Genomic DNA, 18,939 nt, shown 5'->3' on the forward strand with positions numbered 1-18,939 from the left:
ACCCGCTAGGATAATGACATTGGTGATGAGGGTGATGCCCCTCTAAGGACAGGCAACCCCCAAGTGTGGGTGCTTGGGGCCCCGGCGGGACTAGCGAAGCTCAAACTCACACTCACGAGTCCATGCTGCCCACCCCGTGGCTGGTGCCACTGCAGGAGAGGGATCCCAGGGAGCACAGGGCCACAACTGAATTATGCTGGAGAAGGAGGGTTGTCCATCACAGGCGCATCTAAGCCCCTTGACCCTTCCTGGCTCCAGGATTTCATCCTAAGAAAAGCAGTTTCAGCCGGGCACCATGGCTCACACCTGTAATCCCAGCACTTTGGGAGGCCGAGGCAGGCGGATCACGAGGTTGGGAGTTTGAAACCAGCCTGGCCAACATGGCAAAACCCGTTTCTACTAAAACACACAAAAAAATAGCCAGGCGTGATGGTGCGCTCCTGTAGTCTAAACCACTTGGGAGGCTGAGGCAGGGGAATCGCTTAAACATGGGAGGTGGTGATTGCAGTGAGCCGAGATTGTGCCACTACATTCCGGCCTGGTGACAGAGCAAGACTCCATCTCAAAAGAGAAAAAGAGAGAGAGAAAAAGAAAAGCAATTTCAGCCAGGCACAGAGGCTCACACCTGTAATCCCAGCACTTTGAGAGGCCAGGGTGGTCAGATCACCTGAAGTCGGGAGTTCAAGACCAGCCTGGCCAACATCCCTGCCTCTACTAAAAATAGAAAAATTACCTGGGCACAGTGGCAGGCACCTGTAATCCCAGCAACTTGAGAGGCTGAGGCAGGGTAATCACTTGAACCCAGGAGGCAGAGATTGCAGTGAGCCGAGATCGCACCACTACACTCCAGCCTGGGTGACAGACCCTGTCTCAAGAAAAAAAAAAGAAAAAGAAAAGAAAAGCAGTGTTCTGCTTCTGCAGTGACAGGCTGGCTCCCAAGCTCGTCCTGCTGAGAGGCGTGGGGACTTAGTGCACGCGGGGCCCAGGCCTTGGGCTGAGGGGCTGGGGTCTCTTCCCAGAGCCCTCCCCGGGGTCAGTCACCTGGTGGAGTTGCCTCCTCCCGGCCTCAGTCTCCCTCCCCAGCTGGGCAAGGCCAACTGCCTGAGGCCAGCTGTTGCTTTTCTTCCTTTTTAAATGGTTTTCTATGGAACACTATTCCTAGAAATGTTGACAAGGGGTGCCCGGCATGTTCCTGGGTGCTCCAGCCTTCCCAGGAACGTGCCGGGGCCTCTGAGAACCTGCGGGAAAGATGCCACCAAGCCTGGCTTGGGACCCAGCACACCCCAAGCTCAGTGGAAAATAGGACACTTTGTTTCCTCCTGGCTGATCTCCTTTACTGGCCTGCCCCTGCTCTAAAAGCCAAGCCCTGCCTGACCCATAACACCTGGGTCACCATGTCACCTGTCTAAGCTGCCTGTGCCAGGGTCCTGGGGCCACCTGACAAAGTACCAAACACTGTGCAGCTCCCAACCACAGGACTGACCGTCTCCCAGCTCTGGAGGCCGGAAGTCCAAGACGGAGGTGTGGGCAAGGCCGTGGTCCCACCAGGGTCTAGGGAGGCTCCTTCCTCATCCTCTGCTGGCTCAGCGGTCCCGGGCTGGGGGTCCAGACCCCAGTCCCTGTCTCTGTCTTCACATGGTCTCTTCCTTGTGTGTGTCTGGGTGTATCTGTGTGTATGTGTCTGGGTGTATCTGTGTGTGTGTGTGTCTATGTGTGTGTCTGTGTGTCCCTGTGTCTGTGTGGGTGTCTGTGTGTGTGTCTATCTGTGTGTGTGTCTCTGTGTCTGTGCGTGTCTGTGTATGTGTCTGTATGTGTGTGTGTGTCTCTGTGTCTGTGTGTCTGTGTGTGTGTCTCTCTGTGAGTGTCTGTGTATGTGTCTGTGTGTCTCTGTGTCTGTGTGTGTGTGTCTCTATGTGTCTGTATGTCTCTGTGTCTGTGTGTGTGTGTCTCTATGTGTCTGTGTGTCTCTGTGTCTGTGTGTGTCTCTATGTGTCTGTGTGTGTGTCTCTCTGTGAGTGTGTGTCTGTGTATGTGTCTCTCTGTGAGTGTGTGTCTGTGTGTCTGTATGTCTGTGTGTGTGTCTCTCTGTGTCTGTGTATGTGTCTGTGTGTCTCTGTGTCTGTGTGTGTCTCTCTGTGAGTGTGTATGTGTCTGTGTGTCTGCGTGTATGTCTCTCTGTGAGTGTCTGTGTATGTGTCTGTGTGTCTCTGTGTCTGTGTGTGTCTCTCTGTGAGTGTGTATGTGTCTGTGTGTCTGCGTGTATGTCTCTCTGAGTGTCTGTGTATGTGTCTGTGTGTCTCTGTGTCTGCATGTCTCTGTGTCTGTGTGTGTCTCTCTGTGAGTGTCTGTGTATGTGTCTGTGTGTATGTGTCTGTGTGTGTGTCTCTCTGTGAGTGTCTGTGTATGTGTCTGCATGTTTCTGTGTGTGTCTCTGTGTCTGTGTGTGTCTCTCTGTGAGTGTCTGTGTATGTGTCTGTGTGTATGTGTCAGTGTGTCTGTGTGTGTGTCTCTCTGTGAGTGTCTGTGTATGTGTCTGTGTGTCTGTGTCTGTGTCTGTGTGTGTGTCTCTCGGTGTCTGTGTATGTGTCTGTGTGTCTCTGTGTCTGTGTGTGTGTCTCTCTGTGAGTGTCTGTGTATGTGTCTGTGTGTCTGTGTCTGTGTGTCTGTGTCTGTGTCTCTCTGTGTCTGTGTGTCTGTGTGTCTCTGTGTCTGTGTGTGTGTCTGTGTGTGTGTCTCTCTGTGTGTCTCTCTGTGTCTGTGTATGTGTCTGTGTGTCTCTGTGTCTGTGTGTCTGTGTGTGTGTCTCTCTATGTGTCTCTCTGTGTCTGTGTATGTGTCTGTGTGTCTCTGTGTCTGTGTGTCTGTGTGTGTTTCTCTGTGAGTGTCTGTGTATGTGTCTGCGTGTCTCTGTGTCTGTGTGTCTGTGTGTGTGTCCTCTCCTCTACTTACAGGGACACCATCTGTATTGGCAGTAGGGCCCACCCCATTGCAGAATGGCCTCATCTTACAAATCCACCTGCAAAGCCCCACTTCCAAGTAAGGTCACATTATGAGGTTCTGGGTGGATGTGGGTTTTCAGCATGATTCAACCGTGTTCATGGCCATTTCCTCACCCTTAAGATGGGAAACTAGGGAGACTGAACTTAGAGGACTGTTGCAAGAATTCAAGGAGATAGCGCAGGTGAGGCTGGCAGCAGGTCTGGGCATAGTGGCAGAGGCCAGGGTATGTACTTTGTCAAAGCCTCCTCCAGGTCACATTGAATAATAACGAAGGGAACGTTGAATAATCCATTTCCCTTCCTGTTTCAGCCCTCTTTGCTTCTGTTCCCACAAAGTGCCCACAGAAGCAGGACCTGCGATCCACAGGCAAGCACCTCCCTCCAGTGGGGTGACCAGGGTTCTGGGCAGCACCTGCCCCAGGGAGAGCAGACCGTGGTCGCGTCCCTCTGGAGGCATCGCGGTGCATAGCTGCCAGCAGCAGGACCACAGCTCAGGAGGTTCCCTGGGCAAGGACTGGGGCCACCTGAGCCACCTCCTTCTCTTGCTGCCCCCACCCTTGGAAGGAGGCTTGGGGCCAGCCTTGGACCTGTAGGCTGTCCTGTGGTGTGATAATAAATGAGGTCCTTTGGAAATAAACCAGAGGGGCTGGGTGCGGTGGCTCACGCCTGTAATCCCAACACTTTGGGAGGCCCAGGCAGGAGGATCACGAGGTCAAGAGATAGAGACCATCCTGGTCAACATGGTGAAACCCCATCTCTACTAAAAAAATACAAAAAATTAGCTGGGCATGGTGGCGCGTGCCTGTAATCCCAGCTACTCAGGAGGTTGAGGCAGGAGAATTGCCTGAACCCAGGAGGCGGAGGTTGCGGTGAGCCAAGATCGCGCAATTGCACTCCAGCCTGGGTAACAAGAGCGCAACTCCGTCTCAAAAAAAAGAAACAAACAAAAAAAAAAACCAGAGGACAGCTGGCAAACAGAAGCTCATCTAGGAGACCTCCCCACATCGATCCCAGATGCTGAACATGGCACACAGGTAGGCAGGGCCCCGAGCACAGGCTGCAGGCCACCCGGAAAGACCATACATGACCCTGGGTGGGGACAGGGCAGATCCCCCAAGGCTCCCACCCCTGGAAAGGAGGCTGTTCCCCTCTTAGGACACACGGGAGGTGGCTGCCTGCACCAACGCCCACCCCGATGTCAGCCCTCCCCAGAGATGAGCAAGTCCATTGTTTGGAATGGAAAGCTCCAAGGATTGTGCCCGCTGCACACAGGCACACACACGCACATGGGCACAGGTACACATGCACACAGGCACACACACATACAAACAGGCACATGGGTACATGTGCACACATGCACACACAGAGGCACACAAGCACACAGGCACACACACAAAGGCACATGGGCACATGCACACAGGCACATGCACACAGGCGCACAGGCAGGTGCACAGGCATACACACAGGCCCATGCACACTAGCACACAGGCCCATGCACATGGGCACACATAGGCACCACATGGGCACACACACACACAGGCACATGCCCACAGACACACACACCTGCACACAGGCACACACACTAGCACACAGGCACATGCACCTGGGCACATGCATGTGCACACACACACAGGTACCCATACGCAGGCACACACACAGGTACACACACAGGCACACACACATGTACAGACATGGGCACACACACGTACACACGGGAACATACACACAGGTGCACACACGGGCACACACACAAGTGCGCACACAGGGACACACATGGGCACACACACACTCCCCTGTGGGTGTTGGTTTGCACACATGGAATCGCAAAAGACACATTACTCTACAAGTTGCTTCATCCTCCCAAACCTAACAGGACACATCCTCCAGGTCGCCTGCACTCCTGAGTTCCTGACGGCCCTGGCTGCAAAGCTGAGTGGTACAGAAGCGCCTGGAACCAGAATTTTAAGAAGACTTAAAATTCCGGCGCTGCAGCCGTGACCCACCACGCCATCCACACAGAGCACGCTGGATCTGCTGCCCACACTGCCCCTGCTGTGTGCCTCACCCAGGGTTGAAGCCACAGGCCAGGCCATTGGGCACCCTGGTTTGGACCACCACCACCACTGGGTCACTGTCACCACTGGGTCACCGTCACTGTTGTTGCTTGGCACTTCACTGCAAAAACTTGAGGCCAAGAGCATCGCACACCACAGTCCTTAGTGCCTCCCTCAGCCTGGTTCCACCCACGCCCATCCCAGGTGGAGGCCACTGAACAGGGAAGGAGACACCATCCCCGCAAGGCAGCAGCCGAGGATTTGGGAGGAGCTGATCTGAGGCAGGAGAAGAAAACAGAAACATGACGGTGATCAGGAAACAGCAGAGCATTTCACGGAGGCCTTGCCTAGCCGAGCCCAGCGGGCAGCCCCTGCGTGGATGGGCACCTGTGGGAAGAGCCCCAGCCGGGAGTGTTAAGGGTGCAGCCTTATGGCCTCTTTGTGGGGCAGACAGCTGCTCGCCGGCATGATGTCTGTGGCATCCCAGGGCTGCCATGGGGCTCTCGGGCCTGCTGCCTGCCCCACTGGCCCTACCACTGCCCCCGGGAACGGCTGTCCTCAGTGCTGGCCTCCAATCCACCATTTTCCAAGAACCCCGACCCAGGAGGTGCTCCTGCCACTGGCTGCCAACCCGGACCCTCCCACCTGAGGCCCTGCCAGGAACTGGGTGTCCCAGACACAGAGGAGGACACAGAGAAGAGCCTCCCATTGTCCCAGTGGAGGAAGCTGCCCGCAGGCTGAGGATGAGTCATGGGTTCAAGGAGTCCTTCTCCTACATAAGCCCCGTAGCCCACTGCCTCGGCCTCCCTCTTGCTCCAGAGCTCCGAGCCACCCATAGCCGCAGCCATGCAGTGCCTCCTGTTCACCCTGGCCGTCGCCCTGGTCTGTGCTGTTGGGGCTATCGACAGCCCCCAGGCCATGCAGGACGTGGAGGTCCCAAAGGTTTGAAGCGGGGAGAGGGGGCGAGTTACCAGGGAGGTCTGGGCTGGTGGGGGCTGCGGGAGGGTGGGAAGCCCAGGACCCAGGAGGCTGAGGGTGGATGGAGGAGGCTGTGATGTCAAGGTCTCTGTGATGTCAGGACTGGCCTCCCGCAGGCTGCAGCCCAAACAGCGGGGCTGATGCTCGCCGTCCTGAGGGCTGGAGGTGCAGGACCAGGGTGTCGGCAGGGCCGGAGCTCCCAGGCTCCTCTCCTTGCCTTGTAGACACCATCTTCCCACTGTGTCCTCACAGGGCCGCCCCTCTGGGGGTCTGTTCCTAGCCTCCCCTCCTAAAGATGCCCGTCAGATTGGGTCAGGGCCCCCAGAGGCCTCACTCCAGCTTCCTCATTCCTTAACCACCCTAGCTCACATTTGGAGGCGCTGCAGTCAGGTGCTGCTGGGGGGCACAGTTCAGTCCCAGCAGGGCCTCTCTGCCCCCCACCCTTCCTCCTGCCCCAACCACATGGCTCCCAGGATCCAAATATTCCCCTCACTCAGGTCATGGGCTCAGCCAGGTGCTTTTTTGGGCTCCCATGTGTTTAGCGGGAACATTCCTGGAGCAGCAGAGTGGGGTCCATGGCTGGGGGAGGCCCCCTCCATGGCATCAGGCCACATGGGTGCTTGAGGAGCTCAGCTCAACTCCTGCACCAACCCAAGGGGGTTGGGGACAGGCAGGACTCAGCCTCACCTGCCCAGGGCACAGTGGGAGCCATGGTGGCCAGGGTCCCCTGTGCAGCTCAAGGCCCCTCAGTTGGCAGGGACCTGGCACTCCATGGCCATGGGGGCCAGTGACTTCTCCCTCCTGGAGTCCAAGGAGGCCCCTCTGAGGGTCTACATCACCTCACTGCAGCCCACCCCCGAGGGCAACCTGGAGATCAGCCTGCAAAAACGGTGGGTTCCTCATCTTCTGGGCTGGGGCCGGCAGGGGCTCTCTCTCCCTCAGCAGGGGGACTGTGTGGGGTGGGCAGATCTGGGGCCAGCCCCAGGCATTTCCTGACGACCCAGGGGCTTCAGTGTGGACCCCTGTGGTGCCAAGTAGGGTGGGGAAAGAAGCTTGGGAGGTTGCCTGTCCCTGCAGAGCCCCTGCCCAAGGGTCTTGGGTCAGCAGCTGACCACGTCACGCAGCCCAGGCCATCTTCGGAGAAGACTGGTGTGGAGGCTGGGCTGGGGCTGCTGTGGTCTGTGGTCTCCGGGACCCAGACAGTTCCTGCAATGACTGCTGCCCTGGAACCAGGGGTGGGCAGGAGATGAGGACATGAACCCCAGGACCACTGCTGCCCACGATCACGGCCCCTGACTTCGCTGGTTCCCTCTGGCCTCTCCAGCTGGGTCCCCAGCCACATGTTGTGGGTTCCCTGAGGGCAGCGTTTGTCCCGTGACCAGCACTCGTGGCCTGGAAGCCCCTCTCTCCCCAGTCCTCAGTGCCTGGCCCTTGCCTGCCTCTCCAGGGCCAGCATGTGGCCCCGTAGCATCTGTACAACAGGTCACAGAAATGATGCCCTTTCAGGGAAAACGACCAGTGTGTTAAGAAGAAGATCGTCGCAGAGAAGACTGAGAACCCTATCGAGTTCAAGATCAACTGTAAGCACCAGCCACGGCCCCGGTAGCTTGGGGACCCCATCCAGCTTCTTGAGGGATGGGGCGGGGGCCGGGCCTCTGGCCTGGCTGTGCTAAGGCACAGGCTGATGATGAAGGTGACAGCAGTGTCAGGGAGCAGCAGCACTGCCTCCAGGTCCCCTCTGGGCTGGTCTAACTCCCTGCAGTGACACTGGGTCACTTGGGCTGAGCTCAGGCAGCAGTGGTGCACCTTAGCCACCAGCCTGTTCCCACCCTCCCTGCACCCTGCCCATGCTCTTGACTGCACCCCCTGGCCGACAGCTGAGAGTCAGGGCCCCTGTGGCCACCGGACCGTACTCATCTCCTTGACTCTCTGTTCGTTCATGGCTGCACGCAAGACTCCAGGGAGCCATGAGGGCTCTTTTTCCCTGGCCTCCCCTCCCCAGCCTGGAGAAGGGAGCTCCCCATGAGCCACATCCTGCCTTCCAGTGCCCCCATGGTCCCCTCCGTGTGACTTCCCTCCACGGCTGCACACTGCATGTTGGAAGGACACCCGTGTCAAGGCACCCACCCGGAGTTTCCGGCACCCCTGCTTACAGCTGGGCAGGGACATCAGTATTTCCCATAGAAGTCACCCTGGTGACACAGCCGTGTCCAGCGGTGCTGCTAGGCTGAGTGGGCAGAGCCCACCTAGCTCGCCCGGCCTGAGGGTCTTGGCTTCCCCGCTGCTGCGGCATGTGTGGTCTCTCTGGACCAGCCTTCGCTGCCACAGCTTGGTGTCAGTCTCACCCCTCCGAGTGGAGACCCCGTTTCTTACCCTCACTGGGGCACGGTGTTTGGAGTGGCTTGCCCAGGCATGATGATGAGGGGGGAATCTGGAGCCAGGGGACAGTGTGGGACAGTGCGGGTCTCTGTGGAGGGTCACAGTCAACAGCCAGGCCTCTCCCAGCCCTGTTTGTGCCTTGGTGTTACCTGTGAGCTGTGCTGGGAGCTCCCTGAAAGGAGGTCACACCACGCCGGGTACGGGGGTAGACCGGCCTGAAGGACACTCCCAAGGCTCCCAGCTGCACACGGCCTGGAGTGTGGTGGGAGAGAAATGGAGGGAGACGCCAGGCATCGCGGCTCATGGGAAGTCCAGCTGAACCACAGGAGACGGACCAGCACCCAGTCCCGCTGTGGTGAGGTGCCCAGAATTCATTTCTGCTCCTGTCTTGTTCTCTTCTAGATCTGGATGAGAACAGGATCTTCCTGTTCAACACCGACTACAGCAAATACCTGTTTGTCTGTCTGGAGAGCACCTCCCAGCAGAACCTGGCCTGCCAGTACCTGGGTTCGTGCCTCAGTCCCTGGGGTTCCTGTGGGAAATGGACACAGAATGAGACGTCCCGACCACTCCTCATGGGAATGGAAGGCGGGCCCCTGAGGGAGCCGTCACCCCGGCCCTGCCCCAGCCCCTGGGATTGCCTTCCCTAGGAGCCCAGGAGCCCCGTGGAGGAAGGGGGAGGGTAGAGGCATCCTAGTGTCGCATGAGAAACAAGGGGGGCACTGCACAGAGACCTGGGGACAGACACAGGCCCCGAGGACGGCAGAGACCATGGTGGACACGGGAAAGCAGATGTCCCTTCAGGGCGGCCGCAAGGGCAGGTGTTAGACCTCCCCGTGTGGTCAGCAGGTGCCTGTAAATCCAATGTCCTTCCTCAGTGGAGATGTGCAATCACTTTGCCAAGTAAGCAGTCAGATTCTAAAATGTCTTTCAAACAATCACGTCTGGAAAACAAACGTACGGTGACATTTTTCATGTCACACCAGCAGTGCTGCTGGGAGGTCCCAGGGTCCCTGAATGGACCAATGGCTTTGGGCTGTAGAGATGCCCCCGCTCTATAAATTGGCCATCCTGGGCCGTGGGAGGTGAGGCCAGCACTGTGGGGGAGGCCGGCACTGTGCTCTCCTCCTTGACCCTGTGGACACCGTCCTGAGCTGTGCGGGCCCCAGTGCTGCCTGGCACAGAGGAGGAGCCGACCCAGCCAAGGAGTGGGGCCTGGGGACAGGGAACCTGCAGGCCAGGTGGCCAAAGCCCTGGAGACCAGTCTGAGGACCTGCTCCAGAACAAACTCTGCCCAACCTCAGAGCACTGGGGCCTCCTTCCCCGCCCTCCTTCCCCCGGGGCGGGGCCCAGGACTGAGCCAGCCTCCCCACAGCCAGGACCCTGGAGGCGGATGACAATGTCATGGAGGAATTTATCCACTTTCTCAAGACCCTGCCCATGCACATGCGGGTCTTCCTGGACGTGACCCAGGCAGAAGGTGAGCTCCGCCCAGGACAGGCCCAGCCTTGGCTGGAGGAGAGGCCGCAGCTGTCCCAACCCAAGCCCCCCGAGGGCTCTGTAGCACTCAGGGTAGCACCCGTCCCACCTCAATGGCCTCTCTCCAATTCTCCCCACGCCTCCCCTGGGGGTGCAGAGGCACCCTGAGGTGGGGTCCCATCTCCTCCTGTCACCCCACAACCTCTGGCCCTGGGGCTGCTGTGTCCCCAGCTAAGTCTCCCTCCCACTGACGCCCCCACTGCTGTCTCTCCTCCCGCAGAGCGGTGCTGTGTCTAGGAGAGCTCCTGCCCAGTCCTGCCTCCTGGGTAATGTACCAGCCCCACACACGGCCTGGGGCCGACCCTGGGACAGACCCCACTGTGTCCATTCCCCAGGGCTGACCCTGAGCGAGGCTGGAATCCTGGGGTCTCTGGAAAAGCCCAGCTGGCCACGTGCCCGAGTCTCTAGGCTTGGCCTCTCCAGATGCCATTTCCTGTGTCTTGGGCACAGGCTGGGCCCCTTTCATCCAGGGTGGGGGTGACTGAGGGAGGGGGGCTCAGGGGAGGGCGGGCCTGTGGTGGTGTCCCGACAGCCCCTCACGGGAACAGAAGGCAGGGGGTAAGGTAGGGGCTCCCCTCACACAAGCAGGGGTCCCTCACCCCCAGCTGATATGGGCCGCCCCATATCCTGTAGGGTCCCAGAGTCACAGGGGACCCCCCTTTGTACACATCAGGTCCCGGAGCCTCAACCCCTGTGCAGAGGAAGAGGACGTCACCCCTCCGGAGGGACCATGAGGCTGAAGACCAAGGAGCATTTCCTGGGACCCTGGGACTTCCCGGCCTCAGCCTGGGGTTTCTGTTCTCAGCCATCCCTTTTGAGCAATAAATAAACTAGTGAACCCCCTCCCCTGACTCTGTCCTGACTGGTGCCTGTGGATGCAGCTGAGGGCTGGCTGGGGGTTTGGGGGACTTGGGGGCTGGGGGATTTGGGGGCTGGGAAACTCAGAGGTTGCGGGGCTTAGAGTCTGGGGAACTTGAGGGCTGGGAGGCTCGGGGACTGGGGGGCTCAGGGATTGGGTGGTTCCCAGGCTGGGGGACTCAGGGCCTGGGGGCACGGGGACTGGGGGCTGAGGGAGCTGAGTTCATGGTTTCTGCATTGTAGGTCCCATCATATTTGGGGATGAAGACACATCACAGGGGCTTTAGAATCTTCAGGAACTAGATGAGCGTGCTGCTGACGTGGCCAGAGCTTGCCATTCATGTTGGAGGTCCAAGCCACAGAAAGCACAAAATATGAAAAATCACAGACCCATTCATTGAATGAATATTGATATAACAATTTAAATGAGTTACTTACAAATCAAATTCTGCACTATTTAAAAAATGCAAACCCCATGACCTCCGGGGCATCCCCCAGGAGCATAAGGGAAGTTGCTACCAGAAAGACCTCTGCTGTCCATCTTCACCTGCTCACAAATGCCATTGATCTCTTCTGGACTAATGTGAAGCAAAGAGGTTTCCCTGGACTGAGGAACTCAACAGAAGAGGTCACATGTGGGAAAGGAACTTGTTTTTCATGATAACATATTCTGAACGTCACAAAAGGAAAAAGAATATACAACAACAGAAATAGATTTGTCAATAACTGACATGTACAACTTTAAATTTTCAAAATATAGATGGCATGGATACATGTCTGGTAAAATATCAATTACCAATATTGGCTCAAAATGTATAAGAAAACTTAGAAAGAACAATCATCATAGAAAAAACACAGAATAGTTCCAGATCTTCTGCCTGTGGATGAGAATAAAAAACCTTTATCTGATAGCTCCTGGCTCATGCAATCCACTCCAGGTCATAGAAAAGGATGGGGAGTTGCTCGGCCGCCCTGATAACAAAACCGGGTAAGGGAGATGCAGGAAAACTCTGATAGCCGCCAGCTTTCAGAACCAAGACACAAATATCTGAATATCTTATGAACAAATGTATTTTAATACATCATGATTTAGCCCAAAAAACAAAGGATGTTTCAATATTAGAGAATGTATCAATAAAGGTCAGGTGCGGTGACTCACACCTGTAATCCCAGCACTTTGGGAGGCTGAGTGGGAGAATCACTGGAACCTGGGAGGCAGAGATTGCAGTGAGCTGTGACTGCACCACTGCACTCCAGCCTGGGTGACAAAGTGAGACTCCATCTCAAATGCATCAATAAAATTAGCTAACTTAAGACAAGGGGAGAAGCACCATATATGAACCTTTAATTAACGTTTAAAATATGTTTCAAAAAATATTATATTCCATTCATGAAGGAAACTTTGCACACCAAGAATGTCATTCAACATCAAATAGCTTATGCTGCTTTTAGGAAGAACCCTAAAACACTAAATGAATAAACCAGTGACTGAAAGCACCGAAGAGTTCTTTCTTGTTTATGTGAAACTTCCTTTGTGGGTTGCAGGAGTGCTGACTTCCCATGGTCACTTGGTAACTCAAGTGATGAAATAGCCACCAGCTGTAGTGTTGCCAGAGGGAAAACATAGGTACCAGGGGACCTCAAACTGTCCATCAAGTGTCTGTCCTGAAAGGGACACCTATTACTTCCCTAGAAGGGGGCTGAAAAGTCAAATCCTACCTAGGTTTCCTACCTAAGAATAGAAGGGAACTTCCCTAAACTGATTAAAAAAAAAAAAAAAAAAACTAACCTATAACCAGTGCTTTATGTAAGCATTCAGTCTAGCTAAGATTGAGAATAAAGCAAGGTTGTCCTTTCTCATTGCTCTTATTCAACCCATACTGAAAGTTTCAGTGCAATAAGACAAAAGAAACAAAAAGCATAAACACTGGAAATGAAACATTAGTGTCACAAAGAAAAAGAGCAAGAAGACACAAATCGCTCATATCAAGAATGAATGAGGAGACACCGCTACTGACCCTATAGACATCAAAATGCTAATAAGGGAACACCGTGAACAACTCCACACACGCAGATTTTACAGCTTAGGTGAAATGGACCGATTCTCTGAAAAATACACTCTATCACAATGTATGCAATATGAACTAGATAATTTGAATAGCCCTTACAGCTATTAAGGAAATTGAATTTTTAATTGAAAATCTACCATAAAAAGATATCTTTCGGTGCAGATAGTGTCACAAGGTATTTACACCAAATGCTTAAAGAATTAGCACTAATGCCACACAATCTGTTGCATAAAACAGAAGAGGCAGCAACACTTCTTAATTCATTTTATGAGGCGAGTATTATTACCCTGATACCAAAACAACACAAACTCAGTAATAAAGGGTGGGGGGTAGGGTGACTACAGCCTAGTGTTTCTCATTATTATAGATTCGACAATCCTTAACAAAATATTAGCAAATAGATTTCGGCAATAGATAACAATAACTGTACACCATGAATGAGAAGGGTGTAACCAGAGAGTAGAGGTGGGTTCAACATTTAAAAATCAATTCATGTAACCCACCATATTATCAGGCCGACAAAGAAAAAAACATATGATCCTATCAATCAATATGGAAAATGCATTTCACAAAATTCAGTATCTGCTCATATTTTTTTTCCAAAAACTCAGAAAAGTAAAACTAGAGAGGAGCTTCCTTAACTTGATAAAGAACATCCACAAAAAACTTAAAATTAATACTATACTCAACTGTGAACAACTGAATGCATTCCCTCTGTCTTAGTCAGTTCCAGCTGCTGTAACAAAACGTGGCACACTGAGTTGCTTAAACAGCAAACATTTATTTTTGCAGTTTTGGGAATGGTAAGAAAAGGAGCACAGTGCTGGCAGATTTCACGTCAGGTGAGGGGTCTCTATCTGGTTTGCAGATGGCCACCTTCTCGCTGTATCTTCATGAGGTAGAGAGAAAGGTCTCATCTCTCTTCTTTTTATAACGGCATTTGGGAAATGAAAATGAAACCCTAGGCTGGGCGCGGTGGCTCACGCCTGTAATCCTAGCACTTTGGGAGGCCGAGGTGGGTGGATCACCTGAAGTCAGGAGTTCAAGACAAGCCTGGCCATCATGGTGAAACCCCATCTTAAAAAAAAAGAAAAGAAAAAATGAAACCCTAAGCCCCCCAACTGGCTGAACAGACCCCCTCTTGGCCAAGCAGACCACAAAATAACCTTGAAAACTGAGTTTTAATCCATCACAGGATGGGTGGATCAGACACTCCTCCTTATTACCACCACCCCCTGCACACACAGTCGCTGCCATTAGACTTTTTTCCCTAAGGGCTAATTAGAAACGAGCCCTTTCAAAAGACTCCAGATATCAATCAAGCACCTGACACTGCTTCTCCCTTTTTTTGGTTTCAACACAATTGCTCAGCATTCCTTCCTAATTAGAGATCTCTGACCACAGGGTGGTTCTGGCTGGTCTACACATAACAGCATAAAGCTCCATTGCTCATGTGTGTGTTTCTCCTTTCATAACTCTTCCTATAGCTTATTAAATATGTACATTCAGCCACTCTACTGAGCATAAATTCCTGCTCCGTTTTCCTCTCTGTGGAAATGTCTGTTTCTGGCTTCCGGCCTGAGGCTACACTTCTCAGCCTGTCAGAATGGCCACCCTGCAGACTGAACTCCTTATGAGAAATAAATTCTCCTTTCCAAATATACAGACCTTGTCATTCTTCACTTGACATGATTGGTGATGAGGAAGAGATCTGCAGAGAGCCTCAGGTTCTCCCAGCATGACTGGAAGTCAATGCACCTTCTTCAGCTCAGCTGTCTCCCCAGCTGGCGACACAGGGAGGAAGCCAGGTGAGGTCTCCCGGATCTGAGATCTCCTGCTTTTAGGTTGAAGACTTCAGAGGCTTTTATTTCTCTCCACCCTTTTCCTTATTTCTTCCTGTTTCCTTCCCAGTCCCTGTCCTGGTTCCCTCTAGCCAGACTCCAGAGGGAATGTTTCTGTTGGCTCTGGGTTTAGGAGGGGACCTTCCCAGTCCAGTCAGACTCAGCTGGTCCATAGGTTTTATGAGGACTCTCCTGCTAAAAACACTCAAAGGGGCCCTTCCTAAGGTGAGTGCAATTACAGAGAACCTGAGTGCCAGGCTAGAACCTTAGTTCTAAAGGGAAAATATAGAAAGCCTAGTTCTAAGAGCACAGACTCTGATCGGCCACCATAAGAGACTGCGGAGGCTTCCATGTTCAAAAAGGATGGCGTGCTTGAATTTCTTTTTTAAAAAGGAAACATGATAGTGTCATGGCTAGACTTAGAATAAATGAAAGAGAAAAATCTGACCTAAAACAAAGTTGGAGGCTCAAACTCCTTACTTCAGATGGCCCAAGGGAGTAACAAAAGCCACCGTTCTTTGTGGACTAACAGTTCAAATTCTGTGATTTCACTGCCACGGCCTGCGTTTGATTCCTGGTCAGGGAACTCTTTCGGTTTGATATTTGTGTGACTTTTCCCAGTTATTGATGCTTTTTTACTGTGCTGACAGCTTTGGGCCCACTGTGTGCTGCTGGTGCGGGCTTACGGGGATTTGGGGCATTTGTGTGCAGAGCATTGGCTGAGAAGCTAAGACCCCGAAATGTGGGTTGTGCCCCATTTATGGCTAGTCAAACTTTCCTTTCTTTGGGCTGTGCTGTTCCACCCAAATCTCATCTTGTGGAGCCCATAATTCCCACATGTTGTGGGCGGAGCCCCATGGGAGATGGTTGACTCATGGTCTTTCCCTTGCTGTTCTGTGATAGTGAAATGGGTCTCCCGAGATCTAATGGTTTTAAAAAACAGGAGGTGCTCTGCACAGGCTGTCTCTCTCCCTGCCTGCCGCTGTCCGCCTAAGATATGACTTGCTCCTTCTTGCCTTCCGTCATGATTGTGAGGCCTCCCCAGCCACGTGGAACTGTGAGTCCAATTAAACCTCTTTCTTTTGTAAATTACCCAGTCACAGGTAAGTCTTTATCGGCAGCATGAAAACATATTAATACAGTCAGTCTTTGGGGTGATTCTGGATCTTGTGACGACTGCCTTGCACCTGTTTGAAGATGTCTCAGGCATCCTTGGTTCAGCCACAACTTTGGTAAAGGCTTCATGGTTTCCCTTGGAAAGTTGCCTTTGGTAAAGAAGTTCAAAAACCAGAAATATAAGCTGTTTGTCCTGGCTAAAATCTGGTAATAAGATATTTAAATGGGAGTTGTTTTTTTTTTAAGCTCCAAGGTTACAAGTCAGAATACTTAAAACCGGATTGCAAACTATAATTATATTTTTTAAAAGCCTTTATGCTTTTTTCCTTTTTGGATCCTGTTTTAGAAAAATAAAAATTCTTCTCAGTCAACTGAATTTTGTTTCTCCATTTACCTGTGTCTGTCCCTCCTTTCTCTTGCCACCCCTAATACTCACATGCAGACCTGAGATCACTTCTAACAGCCTAAGAGCTGAAAGGATAAAATAGAATGATGTCTGTTTGCAGATGACACGGCTGTTCACATGGAAAATCTCAAGGAATCTACAAAACACAAACAAACAAAACTCCTAGAACAAATAAGTGAGTTCACTAACGTGGCAGGATACAACATAAAGACACAAAAATTAATTGCCTTACTACATACTAGCCATGTGCAGGTGGACACTGAAATGTAAAATACAATGCCAGTTACAATCACTCAGAAAAAAGTGGGATGCTTAGGTGTGAACTGCATGAAATGTACATATCTGTGTGCTGAAAATAATGCTGATGAAAAAAGGCAAGAAAGTTCTAAATCAATGCAGAGATATACTATGTTCATGGACTAGAAGACTTAGCATAGTAAAGATGGAGATTCTCCCCAAATTGATAAAGAAGCTTAACGCAATTGTCATCGAAATTCCAGCAACCTTTTTGGTAGACACAGGTAAGACTATTCTAAGATTTATGGAGGGAAAAGTAAAAGAACTAGAATAGCTAAAATATTTTTATAAAAGAAGAATAAAATGGGAGGAATCAGTCTATCAAATGTTATTTCAAATATTAATATGTAGTTACAAGACTGTATGGAATTAGTAGAGGTGTAAGACATGTGGCTCAAAGGAACAGAGTAGGTAAAACCCAGAAACAGACTGACGCATTACGCCCAGTCGATTTTTGACAAAGGCAAAAAGCAGTTCAATTAAGGAACAAATTGTGTAATTGTACATCCTTAAGCAAAAAAAAAAAAGAAAAAGGAAGGGAAGGGAAGTCTATACAAAGAAAAATAACTTCAACCTAAGTCTCATACCTAATAAAAAACGTTAGTGCAAAATATGGATCTCAGACTAAAATATAAATTGTGAAACTACAAAACTTTTAGAAAAAAAAGGAAAAAAGTCTCCATAATCTAGGTTTTGGCAAAGAGTTCTTACTTGACACCATGAGCATGACCCGTCAAATTAAAAATGGATATATTAGTCTTCACCAAAATCAAAACCTTTTGCTCTGCCAACAACGCCATTAAGAGAATGAAAAGATGAGCTTCAGAGAGAGTGAAAATATCTCATCTCACATCAACTCAGAGTGAGAACTCACTCATTTCCGTGAGGAGGGCCCCAAGCTACGACCCACACCCCTCCCACTGGCCCCACCTCCAGCACTGGGGATTGCACTTCAGTATGAGATTTGGAGAGGACAAACCTCTAAGCCAACCACATCATACCACTGCTTTGGAAACAGATCAGCAGCGATTTCATTTCCAGTTCACATACTTGCCACCCCACCCAGCAGTCCCACTCCTAAGTATTTCCCTAAATCAAATGAAGACAAATATGTTCACACAAAGACTTGTACATGAACACTTGCAGCGGGTGACTTAATTAATAATTGCCCCCAACTGGAAGCAACCCACATGTCCATCAACTAGTGAATGGACAGAGTCACCAGGAAAAAACTGCTTCTACAGGCAACAGCAAGGATATTGTCAAAAGCATCACAGAATGAATAAAATTCACACACAAAAGGTCACATCAGTGGGGTTCAGGCGGTGGTTTAGCAGGGCTGACTGCAAAGGGGCATGAGAGAAATTTGGTGGGGGGTGGAGCTTTTCTGTATCACGATTGTAGTGTGGTTTTATGACTGTGTGCATTTGTCAAAACTCAGAACTGTACACTAAAAAGAGAGAATTTTACTAGAATCCTCAATAAATCTGACTTTTTAAGGAGTGAAGAAAGAGTTGCAAGGCTTCTAAATTGAAAAAATAGGCAACACTATTAGGAGAAATTAAAGATCTAAACGGATAAATATACCACGTCCACGGATTGGATGGCTCAATGTTGCCAAGACATCAATTAATCTGTAAATGCAATGCAGTCCTGATTGCATTGAACATGATAGGTTTTTTGTGTGCAGAAACTGACAAGCTCTTTTTAAAAATTCATTTGTAATTGCAAAGGAGCAAGAATAGTAAGGACAACATTCAAAAGAAATAAAAATGGGCCAGGTGTGGTGGCTCATGACTATAATCCCAGCACTTTGGGAGACTGAGGCAGGCAGATCACCTGAGGTCAGGAGTTTGAGACCAGCCTGGCCAACATGGTAAAACCCCATCTCCATGAAAAATACAAAAATTGTCCAGGCGTGGTGGCACATGCCTGTAATACCAGTTACTTGGGAGGCTGAGGCAGGAAAATTGCTGAAACCCAGGAGGCAGAGGCTGCAGTGAGCCAAGATCATGCCATTGTACTCCAATCTTGGTGACAGAGCAAGACTCCCTCTCAAAAGAAATAAATAAATAAAAATGCAGGCCTGTTATAAAGCTACAGTAATGCAGACAGTGTGACATCACAGAAGAATTGGCAACTTGAACATCAGAAAAGAAAAGAGGCTCAGACACAGACTCTCGCAGCCCCAGATCAATGACGAAGGCAGAGCTGAGGGGCGGGAAGGGGGCTAAGATCTTCTCTGTTAAAGGCATGGCATCACTCGGGGAAGACGAAGTTTTTTGTTGGTTTTTTGTTTGTTTGTTTAGAGACAGAGTCTCATTCTGTCACCCGAATGGAGAGTGCAGTGGTATAGTCTCGGCTCACTGCAACCTCCATCTCCCGGGTTCAAGCAATTCTCCT

The 18,939-nt window shown here is 51.4% G+C and overlaps 2 protein-coding genes across 2 annotated transcripts in view; both read left to right on the plus strand.

Moving 5' to 3' along the window:
* The window catches only part of OBP2A (odorant binding protein 2A), a 194,255-nt gene that overhangs the window by 64,352 nt on the left and 110,964 nt on the right, over nt 1-18,939 (plus strand). The gene's annotated exons all lie outside the window — the stretch shown is intronic.
* Nucleotides 5,857-10,781, plus strand: LOC100385396 (beta-lactoglobulin-1-like). Its single transcript, XM_035292388.2, has 7 exons — nt 5,857-5,995; nt 6,782-6,921; nt 7,538-7,611; nt 8,813-8,917; nt 9,786-9,890; nt 10,170-10,215; nt 10,623-10,781. Exons 1-6 carry the CDS (start codon nt 5,900-5,902, stop codon nt 10,184-10,186), a joined length of 537 nt encoding a protein of 178 aa, XP_035148279.1. The 5' UTR covers nt 5,857-5,899; the 3' UTR covers nt 10,187-10,215; nt 10,623-10,781.

The sequence above is a fragment of the Callithrix jacchus genome, chromosome 1 (assembly GCF_049354715.1).
Source record: "Callithrix jacchus isolate 240 chromosome 1, calJac240_pri, whole genome shotgun sequence".
Lineage (NCBI taxonomy): Eukaryota > Metazoa > Chordata > Mammalia > Primates > Cebidae > Callithrix > Callithrix jacchus.

Excerpts from the sequence above, each read along its gene's own strand:
- LOC100385396 (XM_035292388.2), top strand. The coding sequence starts at position 5,900 with ATGCAGTGCCTCCTGTTCACCCTGGCCGTCGCCCTGGTCTGTGCTGTT. Across the intron at positions 5,996-6,781 it reads AGGACGTGGAGGTCCCAAAG|TTGGCAGGGACCTGGCACTC; the intron begins GTTTGAAGCGGG and ends AAGGCCCCTCAG. Across the intron at positions 6,922-7,537 it reads GAGATCAGCCTGCAAAAACG|GGAAAACGACCAGTGTGTTA; the intron begins GTGGGTTCCTCA and ends ATGCCCTTTCAG.